The 12,365-nt window shown below is 34.5% G+C and overlaps 2 protein-coding genes across 3 annotated transcripts in view; one reads left to right on the forward strand and one right to left on the reverse strand.

Moving 5' to 3' along the window:
• LOC113062144 (trafficking protein particle complex subunit 9-like) overlaps positions 1-4,018 on the reverse strand; it is a 194,880-nt gene extending 190,862 nt beyond the window's left edge. For both annotated transcript variants that reach the window (XM_026231766.1, XM_026231765.1), the window contains exons 1-2: positions 3,956-4,018; positions 2,536-3,136 (exon numbers count right to left, since the gene is read on the reverse strand). In XM_026231766.1, coding sequence (XP_026087551.1) covers positions 2,536-3,119 — 584 coding nt within the window. In that variant the 5' untranslated portion in view covers positions 3,120-3,136; positions 3,956-4,018. The remainder of the gene's footprint in view (positions 1-2,535; positions 3,137-3,955) is intronic.
• Positions 4,019-4,684: 666 nt separating this feature from the next.
• On the forward strand, positions 4,685-11,824 carry LOC113062145 (ras-related GTP-binding protein C-like). The gene is made up of 7 exons (XM_026231767.1): positions 4,685-5,096; positions 6,226-6,429; positions 6,575-6,774; positions 7,570-7,684; positions 7,863-8,005; positions 10,679-10,827; positions 11,025-11,824. The coding sequence occupies exons 1-7, from the start codon at positions 4,911-4,913 to the stop codon at positions 11,201-11,203; spliced, it is 1,176 nt and encodes a 391-aa protein (XP_026087552.1). The 5' UTR covers positions 4,685-4,910; the 3' UTR covers positions 11,204-11,824.
• Positions 11,825-12,365: the final 541 nt, after the last annotated feature.

Raw genomic sequence — 12,365 nt, forward strand, 5'->3', positions numbered from 1 at the left:
AGATGAAGTAACTAAATACATTTTAAAAAATGAGGGATTTCGATTTTATAAACATGAGGAGGTAAAACTCTAGTGGAAGGACCCCTATAGATAGTAGTGTGCACGAGGGTCAAGTGTTATTCAAGTTAGAGCCAGACAAAACAGGAGAAACTTCTTCAAGCTGAGACTTTCATAAATGTACACTTTAACATAGAGAAGATCATCAGTATAATTACTTTAAATTAGCAGCAGTCTGATTAAACCAATATTGAATTATTTTTCTTTAATTAAATTTTGACAAATTAAAAATACAATAATCTATCATCTTGAAATCTTTCAATGCCACATTGGGGGGGGGGGGAAATATATACACACCATAAGTATAAATAAAAAACAATAAATCACAGCTGCTACATTTAATAAATGTTGAAATAATAATATTTATATCTTATCTTATATATATATATATATATATATATATATAGAGAGAGAGAGAGAGAGAGAGAATTCTATAATAATAGAAAAAAATTATAATAATATTTACTTAACATATCTAATCAGTTATATTCATTTGAAGGTAAAGACTTATTCTCTGGGAAACAGGAGTACAAAATGTTTCTATCCATGAATCCCTAATATTATAATTAAATAATAAATATTAATAAATAGATTAATATGAATAAATATTAAATTGATACTTTTTGTATGCATTAAAAATATATATAAAAATAAAACGAATATTATTGCTCAATATTAATAAATGTAGTATTTAAAAACATATAATCTATATTTATAATCTATATTTATCAGCTACACTCAGAGTGTTTGTTTTCTATAGACACATGGATGTCATATTCAAATTCATGCTGCGACCGTAGATGAGATGAGCATAAAGCGCTGCGAGCAATCACTCATGAATTACTGAATGACATCCATGCATTTCTGCACTTCAAACAGACAGAGAATAAGAAATACACTTGATCAAACACTTGACCCTGTCAGGCACCAGAGAACCTTGCCCGTATTTCGACTTTTTAAACAGGGATTCAACACATTCTCACCATAAAGGTGAAGTGTATCATCTATGCACAACCAAACAGAACAGTCAAGCAAACAGAAGTTCACCACTGGCTTTATCCTAAAGCCACATGTCAGGCAGCTCAAAAAACATACAAAAAAAGACACACTTCACCTTTAAACAATCAACTCGGACAATATAAGGAACCAGACTCATGACTTTTTCTATTCCTGCACATTGACTTTCTACTCTAAACTAAGACACGAGAGAATCGAGGTCCAACCACTGTGTCACTGACGGGGAGAGGAAGAGGCTGATCGGGGAATAATGAACTAAAGCAGGAGACAGAACTACCGGCTCACCTTTTCACACCCAATAATAAACTCACAGGACAGTATGAAAGAAAAGAAGAAAGACCAATAAAACAAGGCCAAACAACAGAAGGGGAAGAAAAAACAACAACCATGAAAAACAAATGGCAGAACTCATAAAACAGGATTGAAGATCATGCACGGTTGACCTACAAGCAAAACATCATATTCTGTGACTCCTGGGCATTCATTAATAATTACCACAGTCAATTCAGACTTCATTCAAAATAGATTATGATCTGCAGATCTGCAAAGGGGTTCGTGAGATGAAAAAAAGTGAATAACTCTTTAAATCATAAACATGTTAAATAAATAAATTCTAAATAAAATGCTATATAAATGCATAAAATACATCATTTGTCACAAAAATAAATACATTCAAAATAAAACACTTAAAACAAAAATATGTAAATATAAACAAATGCATATAAATCCTTAAATATATACAAATATATCGAATTTGTTTAGTTGCATGTGGTTTTGGTTGAAGGCCACGGGAATGATTCATGAATATGCTAATTAATTGTTCAATTATTACTATAAAACGTTAATTTTAATAAATCATTTCAAAATAACACACTTAAAAAAAATACATAAATACATAAATCTAAATATTTTATTTATAAAATATATTTAAAATATTTATATTACAAATATAAATAATAATATTTTTCAAAAGTAAATATTTTAGGTCAAAGGGGTTCAGCTGATGAAAAAAGTTTGGAAATCCATTGTCTGAATAAAAATAGCAAAAAACTAAAATCAATTTAGGCATCACAACATCATAATGTTCAGTATGATTAAAAATACATATATTAAGAGACTTGCTTTATATAGATTTATTTAACAGTGGGAATAAATTAATAATTAAGTTACAATTCAATGATATAAATATAGAGAAAAATAGCATGTTTAAGTCAATAACTGGTCAATAAATCCAAATAATCAAACAATACATAAAAAAATCTTTAATTTCAACCAATATAGTACCTCTATATTATGTATCCCTGAAAGTGATGCTTGTCTTAGCAAGATAATAATCAGTGTAGATTGAAGTTTTATTCAGCCACCCTTTTCTAGATATTGGCATCTGGGTAATAGGTTTCCCAATAGAAGATTATTCTGGTTACCAATAAAGACAAGCACATTCTCAGAGCCCAAACTCACCTGCTGTCTGTGTCCAAGCCCACAAAGTCCTTCTTCTCAAACGGCACACACAGCAGTTGTAACTTATCGCCGGATTTATCAGTTGCTCTGTCCAGCCTTTTCGACTCCAGGACAATAAATATGGACTCCACGAAATCCTCCACCCGCTTCTCCACATCAGGACAGTCGTCGTAGCTGGGGTAGAAGCCCACATCTGTCCGCTGCTGTTCGGCCACCTCCCCCTGCAGCCCGAACACCAGCAGCCTCGAGTCGTACAGCGTGGAGCCGAACACCTCCTTCTGCCCGTGGAAGCGGTCGGACGTCTGCGGCCACTCTTTGGCCGTGGTGCAGCTGGTCACCGAGATGAGACCCACCACTTTGCGGTGGGTCTGAAAGTCGCCCCACTCGTTGTTCTCAGGGGGGTAATGGTGGCGGTATCTGATGAAGAGCACGCGCTGGGAGTCCCGTATGCTGACCTGGCTCACGCTGGTGATGCGTTTGTAGATGCGGAAGAACTGGTCCTCTGGGACGATGCCCATGGGCTGGACCACCACCAGGACCGTCTGATGGTCCTCAGCACACTGCATGTAGTCTGGGACGCTCATGTCTGCATACAGCAACTCTAGAGAAGGAAAACAATCCACACAGCAACATATACTTTTATTATTTAGCAGGTTTCAAATATTTTGATGCCTTATGTATAGTAAATGCTAACAGGCAAAATTGAAAATGATACTAAATAAGACATTTTAATTAATACAAGTAATCATTTTATTTCTAATGTGTATATATATTTGCTCAGAAATGCAGTAAAGAGAAATATTATGAAATATTACATTATTATTAACTGTTTTGTAATTGAATACATTTTTAAAATCGAATTGATCCCTGTGATGCAAAGCTGAATGTTCAGCAACATTACTCCAGTCTTAAGTGTCACATGATCCTTCACAAATCATTCAAATTTGCTGATTTCCAGAAAATGTATAATTATTATTCGTATTTTTAATGTTGAAAGCAGTAATTTATCGTAGTAAACAGAAATTAACGTTTAATTGTCATTTAAAACACACTAATAAAACAGGACTACAGAATTAACTTCAGTAATCTTGTTAATAGAATTCATATTTTACATATTAAACATAAATTGAATAAAACATTATAACATTATAAGCACGCAAGTCAAATGTTTCAGCCTTGCATACAACAATCATCGTTGTTTGTTCATTCAGTATCATATTTGACAACATTTGTGTTTATCTCGGTCTGATTTCAAAGGCGTTTGAATTAAACATGTACCAACAGATATCAATATGGCACCAGTGTTTTAACGTACGCAAAGAAACCCACAACACAGAGAGTGTAAAATGTATTCCAATATAACGATGACAGAATAATTATATGCTTTTAAAATATGTTGTAAACGCTTGTTTTTACTCACAAACGCTCTTCCTGTCTACACTGCTGCTGCTTCTTCTGCTACTGTCCGTCAGTGAGAGGCGTGTGACTCATGCTTGTGTTTATAAGCGCCCCCTGGTGGATGAGCGCCATCATACTACAATATAATATAATATAATATAATATAATATAATATAATATAATATAATATAATATAATATAATATAATATAATTAATATAATATTTTTTCATATTTCACATTATACTCACATTTCTGAACATTCTAATTTATAATTTATTTATAATCCTAGTGTACGAATAGAATAGAACAGAATTCATATTATTTTCTTTTATCACATATGATTAGAATTTATTTATAATCCTAGTAAAATATAAAATATGCTTATTTACACAAATAAAATATAATATCTGTATTTTAGAGTAAAATTCTAGTATATTAATTGAATGGTATAGAATATAAAATAATTTATCATATTTTTTCTTTATTATCTCATATGATAAGAAATATAAAGTACGGGAGAAAAAAATAATTTCTAATTAAAATTTGTTTATAATCCTAAAGTAAAAATCAATACAGTAAAATTGGGGGAGGGTGACATTACTGAATTATACTTTTTTATTATTAATTTTATAATCCTAGTACAGTAAAATACTCAAAATAAAAATATAGATTCTGTATTTTTTTAAGTTTTCATATACCATAAATAAGTTTTGAGAGCGCTCCACCCAGAGGCCTCCCTCACACCGTGGGCCTCTACGCTCGCCTGCAGCCGTCCCCCTCTGCGCCTGTCATATGATCAGCTTCCCGTTTGTTTGTGTTCATGCAGCAAGCTAACCGCTTCCCACTATGAAACCTCCTCATCTGTGTCCAAACTGAACTTGTAATCCACACCGATCCCATCTCAATCACCCAAACAGCCTATAGAGTCCACACAGACAGATCAGAGGCATTTAAAGCTTTAAAAACAGGGTTATAATGTCGATCGAGTACGAGGAGCAGCTAGCCGGAAGCCTGGTGGACTCTTTCCCTAAAGATTTCGGCTACGGCGTGGATAACATGGACATGATGCAGGAAAACCTGGAAAACTCTCCGTCTGCAGACAATAAACCCCGAATCCTGCTGATGGGACTGAGGCGCAGCGGGAAATCCTCCATCCAGAAGGTCAGATCCCATTGGGATACACTGCACTAACTATAAAAGTACGTTACCATGGTAAAGCCTTGGATTTGGACACTTATATGATAATACCACGCTGTTCTATGAAGTACCAAGGTGTACCATTTCTTACAAAAACACACTGTAGGAGTACCATGGTACAATAATGGCGTCAGATGGTAGTAGGATGGTTATTTTACCGTGAGACGTTCGAGATACCATGGTACATATTCAAAAACATGATACCATAGTGCTTTAGTACCAAAAACTGGACATGTACCAATGGAGTTGCTGCCATACAAATACAATTGTATATGAATTTAAGTATCATGGTATATTTAGTCGTACCACAGTATTCTCATCAATGTACTATGGTACATATAGGGACAGCTTTTTTTAAGCTATGTTACTTTTTTGAAAGTGTAACCATTATAGCAGTGAACAATAACATGGTATTACCATTTTATATTTGTATTTTGTAATATTAATATTCTTGTATTTATTTTGATATATAATTATCTATATTGTATATAAAACATTGTATATTTTGATATGGTTTCTGTATAAAGTATTCTACTTTTAGCAAGGTTATGTTGTACTTTTATGTTATTTATCTTTTATTCAGCTAAACATATAGCAGATGGATGGACATTTTATTAAGTGCTCAACATAAAGTTAAATTCCTACTGAATTAAAAAAAAAAAAAATTACTTTGTTAGCAAACGTCTAGTGATCATATTGTGCATGATTCACCAGTGTATGCATGTTATTGCGTAAAAGACAAATGCTTTTCTTCATATTTTATCACAATGGAACATCTACTGATTCTGCTGACATAACCGCGTGAAATGCATTGCTTCATGTTACTATAATTGCAAAAGAACATTTCCTCTTATTTTGAAATAACATTTAATGCTGCTTAAAATCGCTGGTCCTCTGGATCTCATTTTCTGTTGGAGGTGTTTAGATGACATAATATTTTTGTTTTCATCTGGGTTTGCTAGATGGTTTTTATTTCTGTGTGAGCCTCGTGTTTATAATTATATAATAAGCAATGAATCGGATATGTTTTATAATTTCTGTAGGCCATATGTACATTGCATATTCACCTGTGGTTTAATGTTGTGGATCTCAGGTGGTGTTTCATAAGATGTCCCCGAATGAGACGCTCTTCCTGGAGAGCACCAACAAGATCTGCAAGGACGACATCTCTGGCAGTTCCTTCGTGAACTTTCACATATGGGACTTTCCGGGGCAGGTGGACTTTTTCGACCCCACATTCGATTACGAGATGATTTTCAGGGGCACCGGCGCGTTGATTTTCGTCATTGATGCTCAGGTGAGCCGACATCAGTGAAATATGAGGATCCTGAGAGTGATTGGTGTTTAATATGCTTCCTTTCATTTGGAATTGGCTCTGTGCCTGGCAAAGACTTTGCAGCTATCTTACGATTGTGTTTGGATGTCTCTCTCTCTATATATAGGATGACTATGTAGAAGCATTAGGCCGGCTACATCTGACAGTATCGAGGGCATTCAGAGTGAACCCAGAGATCAATTTCGAGGTGTTTATACACAAGGTGGACGGTTTATCAGATGATCATAAGATAGAGACGCAGAGAGACATTCATCAGAGGGCTAATGATGATCTAGCTGACGCCAGTCTGGAAAAGCTTCACCTCAGGTTGGTCATACTGATCCTAAAGCCGGATCAATTTGCCATGATACAGTCTAATGACAGATAGAGAGCTTTTGGTTGGATTATTCTGGGTTACAATGATATTACAGCAAGTTCCAACAGGTTTACAGTGTTGTTATAGTTAAATAAAACTAAAACTATTAAAATATTTTTTTCATTAATTGAAAGAAAGCAGAAAAAAATCTAAATATTAATCTTATATATTATATAAGATTATGATAAAAAGCTGAAATAAAATATGAATATTTGATTTGTAAAAAATCTATAAGAGAACATGTTGCCTTGGCAATTGACGTGCTAAGATTACTGAAAGTGGAAAAAATAAAAGGTAAATATAAGAAAATTCACTGTTTATATATTTTTTTTAAATATGCAATATAATATAATGTTTACTTTTATTATTAAGCAAATTGGTGCGCTTTACAATAAGGTTGCATTTGTTAACATTAATGAACTACATTAGTTATCAAACTAACAACGAGAATTTCTAAAGCATTTATCACTTTAATTAATGTTGATTCCAACATGTACTAATAATTTTTTTTTTTTAAGTATTTATTAATGTTATTTTATGGACTAACAATGAACAGTTTTAATAAATGCTGTAACAATGCATTGCTTATTGTTAGTTAACGTTAGTTCATGCATTAAATATAATTAACAAATGGATCCTTATTGTAAATTGCTACCGGGAAATAGTTTGAAATTTTCTGGCATTTCTGGATTAAATGAACTGATATATTATGTTAATATGCAATATTTCTCTTTATTTGTTTTCAGTTTCTATCTCACCAGCATCTATGATCACTCCATATTTGAGGCCTTCAGTAAGGTGGTCCAGAAGCTCATCCCTCAACTGCCCACTCTGGAAAACCTCCTCAACATATTCATTTCTGTACGTACACAGCTGTATCCTCATCTGTATTGTCTCTCTTCAATTCTAGAGTTCAACCTGAGCCACATTCCATTTTTTCTGTACTTGGTCTAGTCAAAATCTATAGTATCTATCTAAATATGAGTCAAATAACAATTTGCCACATACAAATTTGTCAATATAATTTTCCCCCTTTCAGAATTCTGGGATTGAGAAAGCGTTCCTGTTCGATGTGGTCAGTAAAATCTACATCGCCACAGACAGCTCTCCAGTGGACATGCAGTCGTACGAGCTCTGCTGTGACATGATCGATGTTGTCATCGACGTTTCATGTATTTACGGGTGAGAAGCAGCGCTCTATCAGTTATTAGTGGTCGACCGATATTGTTGTTTTTTTGAAAGCCGATGCCGATATCTTGGAAAGCAGGGGGGCCCGATAGTAGATATATATATATGCTTAATGCTGATGGCAAACGAAAAAGTATTATAATGTTTGCCTTTCTATTACTAATAATATAAAAGCAATCTTTACAATACTTTTTGTATACATTATTTCTTTGTTTAACCATTCTATTTGATTATTACACAGACTTCTATTCGTATTAGATAGAACTGTCAATGATGACAGTGAACAAGAGGGAGAATAGCCGCATTTCCACTGTCGGGCCAGTGCGAGCCAGGGCTTAAAGCGGGCCGGGCGGGGCTCCTAGCCTCGGGCCAGTAGCACGAGGCCAGAATAGCGCAGGGTTTCCACAGTGGAGCTTGAAGCACCGCTGCGCATCACTAAAACACGCCCTTTACACGCCTCTCAGAACAACGTCATGCAACCTCATTATTTCACTATCAAAGAGAAGTTATCAGAAAACTAAGAAATAAGTCACTGGAACATGCGCGATCACAAAACAACATGATAAAAGAGCGGCAGTTTGTTTGCATGCTTTGTTATATATTCAAATTCAAAAGCATCAATGTTTTAACTTTAGAATAAGTGATACATTGATCATATTGATTTAATTTAAAAAGACTCAAAATTAATCACACATAAATACACTTATTTCTATTTTATTTATTTATTTTTTAACGCTTATGAAAATAGCCTGCTTATTCAGTCAAGTCTGTTTCTGTTTATTTGTAGCCTATACATCACATTAATAATGAATCATAATATCTCTATTTTATAAAGGCTCCCGAACAAAAACATTATTATATTTTTATGATAGGCTACGTGGAGCTAAACTCTCGAGACGAGGCTTGTGACAGATAATATAAGTTACTAAATAAATACACGATTGTGATAGAGAATAAGAAGCTGATGTCTGATTTCTTCAAGCGGTCATATTTACCATGTTTAATGTTAATGCCCAGCGTGCATGGTCTTTTTCATCACTTATAAATATTTTTGCCTTGTATGGTGATTATAATCCACATTGGATCAAGTTATTTCAAACACTCGCTGCTGACTGAAAGTGAGTTTTGAGCTCAACTTATTTAAAAAAGTGTTTAATGCTGGTGTTAAAGCTGTTATCTTTCTGAAATGATCCTCAACACAGACTCTCTACTTTTATAAAAGCTCCCGAACAAAAATCATTATTATATTTTGATGATATGCAAAATGGAGCTAAACTCACGAAACGAGATTACAGATAAAATGTTACTTAGTAAATACACAATTGTGATAGAGAATAAGAAGCTGACGTCTGATTTCTCCAAGTGGTTGCATTTACCATGTTTACTATGGTAATGTTAATGTTTAGCGTGCATAGTAGATAAGAAGCTGACGTCTGATTTCTTCAAGCGGTCATATTTACCATGTTTAATGTTAATGCCCAGCGTGCATAGTCTTTTTCATCGCTTATAAATATTTCTGCCTTGTTTAGTGATTGTAATCCACATTGGATCAAGTTATTTCAAACACTTGCCGCTGACTAAGAGTGATTTTTAAACTCAACTGATTTTAAAACGTCTTTAATGCTAAAGTTATATCGCTGTTATCTTTCTGAAATGATCCGCGCTGACGCTCTCTAGAGACGGAGAAACTCTGCCTTTGTTCATAACCCCTCCTCTAGCCCCAGCTGGCCCGCTTTGGCCCAAGGATTTCGTCGGGCCGAAAAAACCTGGCCGTTGGCCCCGAGGAAGCCCCGACGAGGCACGATCAAGCCCCGGAAGTGACAGTGGAAACGCGACTGGCCCTGGCACGCACTAGCACGCCCGGTCCTAGCTCGATAGTGGAAACACGGCTAATGTGAGCACTGTGTGCGCTCAGGTGTTGCTGTTCTCAGCGCTGTCAAAATAAAAGTCCCGCCTCGAACACTTCAGCCAAGCAGAAAAACTTATCAGCAGATGCCGATATTTAAAAAATGCCAAATATCGGCCAATATATCGGTCGACCACTATCAATAATACTCTACCGTTCAGAAATTCTAAAAATGTATGATTTTTTAAAAATGTTTTTGAAAGACGTCTCTTATGCTCACCAAGAATAGATTTCTTTATTGGATGGTAAAATTACATTTTCAATTTTGGCATTATGATTCTTCAGAAATCATTCTAATTTGCTAATTTGCTGCTCAAGAAACATTTCTTATTCTTATCAATTATCAATTTTTATCAGTTTAATATGTCCTTACTGAATAAAAGTATTAAAGTGCCCCATGATGCCATGTTTAAGGTTCCTGAAATTGTTTTGTGAGTCTCTTACAAGAGCTTTACATGCATGCAAGGTCAAAAAACACTTTTGTTTTCTAAAAATATGCATTTAATATAATCTTATTTTCTAACAATTCTCAAACTATTTCTTTCAAAGCAGTTCTACGATTCAGTCTCTCTAAACCCCTCCTTTCCGTGAGCATTTCTTTAAAACTGAGCCCAAACACAGTAGTGTATACTACTTTAAAATATATATTATTTTGATCTTATCTTTTTTATGCTGACAATATATAAGATAAATGTAATATATTGTGTCATCTGTTATGTGTTATAGCTTTTTTTTTAATCCATTTATTGAATGTTTTTTAGCCTAAAAGATGACGGCAATGGTAACGCTTATGATAAAGAGTCTCTGGCCATCATAAAGTTGAACAACACCACAGTGCTTTACCTGAAGGAGGTCACCAAGTTCCTGGCTCTAGTCTGCATCCTGAGAGAAGAGAGCTTTGAGAGAAAAGGTACAGACGTTTGACATGATCATTCGCTGCAGAATATCAGCATGTTTTTTTGACTTAAAGTGAGGTAAAGTGTCACATAGAACCATTTTTAAATAGTTATTTCGGACCAACAAAATAATAAAAGCACCACAGGGTTTCTTACATAAGAGCATCTCTTTTATAACTCTGAATATGGCTCATGTGTCTATCTTCCACAGGTTTGATAGACTACAACTTCCACTGCTTTCGAAAGGCCATTCACGAGGTATTCGAGGTGAGCAGCTCCACCCAGAGGACAGGAGTGGCGGTGCAGTCCAGCTCACCCAGCAGCAGCGGTAACGGCCTGGCACGACTCAAATCTGCAGCGTTGAATGGTACACCCAGGAGCCAGGTTTAACCTAGGACATACAGACCTCTTAAGAACACAGGGCCTTCACAATAGTGTGCTGAACGTGCGCCAACGTACACGTGTGATTACTGGAGCGCTTCTCTAGTTATTCCTGCTGTCCCAGGACCTGAGAGACACTTCAGGACAGACTACATTGCTGCTTTTTTATGATATTTTGATGTGTGTGTGTGTGTGTGTGACAGAGAGAGAAAGAGAGCGAGATTGTGTGCAAGCGCAGCATCAGCTGTTATAATGGGGGAAATGGGAACACTTAGTTTAGCCAACAGAATGAGGCACAATGAAATGATCTAGAATTGTCACTGAGTAAATACAGTCTCAAAAACAGTGAACTGCCTATCATTTTTATATCATTATGTGTTTATGGTGGCCAAAAGTGTTGTCTAGGTAAGATACTCTCTCTAAGTTTCGAGGCACAACCCACTTTTTGGAGGTTTGAGGGTAAATTATACAAAAAAAAACATGTTCTAGTGACATTTCAAAAAAAATTCAAAATGAAAAATTGCTCAAATTCTGCCTATTTTAAGTGCATTAAAATGTTTACATTGTGATAAAACACTTTTTTACCCAAATTCTCATTACCAGCAATAGGTCATAAAAATGTAAGTTTTATTTTAATATTATTTTCTGTAATTCCCATTCAGAAATTTTCTAATTTTTCATTACTTCAATGCTTTCATTACTTCAATACTTCAATTGTGTTACATAAAAAAAAAAAAAAAAAAAAAAAAAAAACTATATATATATATATATATATATATATATATTCAGGTAGGTCAGATCCCATTGGGATACAGCACTGCACTAACTATAAAAGTACCATGGTAAAGCCTTGGATTTGGACACTAATATGATAATACCACGCTGTTCTATGAAGTACCAAGGTGTACCATTTCTTACAAAAACACACTGTAGGAGTACTATGGTACCATGGGATCTAATATATATATATATATATAATTGAAATCAGTATAAAGGTTGTATATATATATATATATGGGGGGGGGTTAATTGTTCTTAAATTGTATAAACAATATTGTCACAATGTGAAATTTACAATTAAAATAGGTTTAATTTTCTTGAAGCGATAAATTTCCGGTTTCTTTCTTTTGGTTTTGCGGTGAAATGTGACCTGGATATGTTAGATTCACCC

Source organism: Carassius auratus, chromosome 44 (genome assembly GCF_003368295.1).
Source record: "Carassius auratus strain Wakin chromosome 44, ASM336829v1, whole genome shotgun sequence".
Taxonomy (NCBI): domain Eukaryota; kingdom Metazoa; phylum Chordata; class Actinopteri; order Cypriniformes; family Cyprinidae; genus Carassius; species Carassius auratus.

What these genes read in the sequence shown, in the direction of transcription:
- LOC113062145 (XM_026231767.1), top strand. Translation starts at nt 4,911, where the DNA reads ATGTCGATCGAGTACGAGGAGCAGCTAGCCGGAAGCCTGGTGGACTCT. An exon ending in TCCTCAACATATTCATTTCT is followed by an intron (nt 7,685 to 7,862) that starts GTACGTACACAG and finishes TCCCCCTTTCAG; the next exon opens with AATTCTGGGATTGAGAAAGC. An exon ending in GACGTTTCATGTATTTACGG is followed by an intron (nt 8,006 to 10,678) that starts GTGAGAAGCAGC and finishes AATGTTTTTTAG; the next exon opens with CCTAAAAGATGACGGCAATG.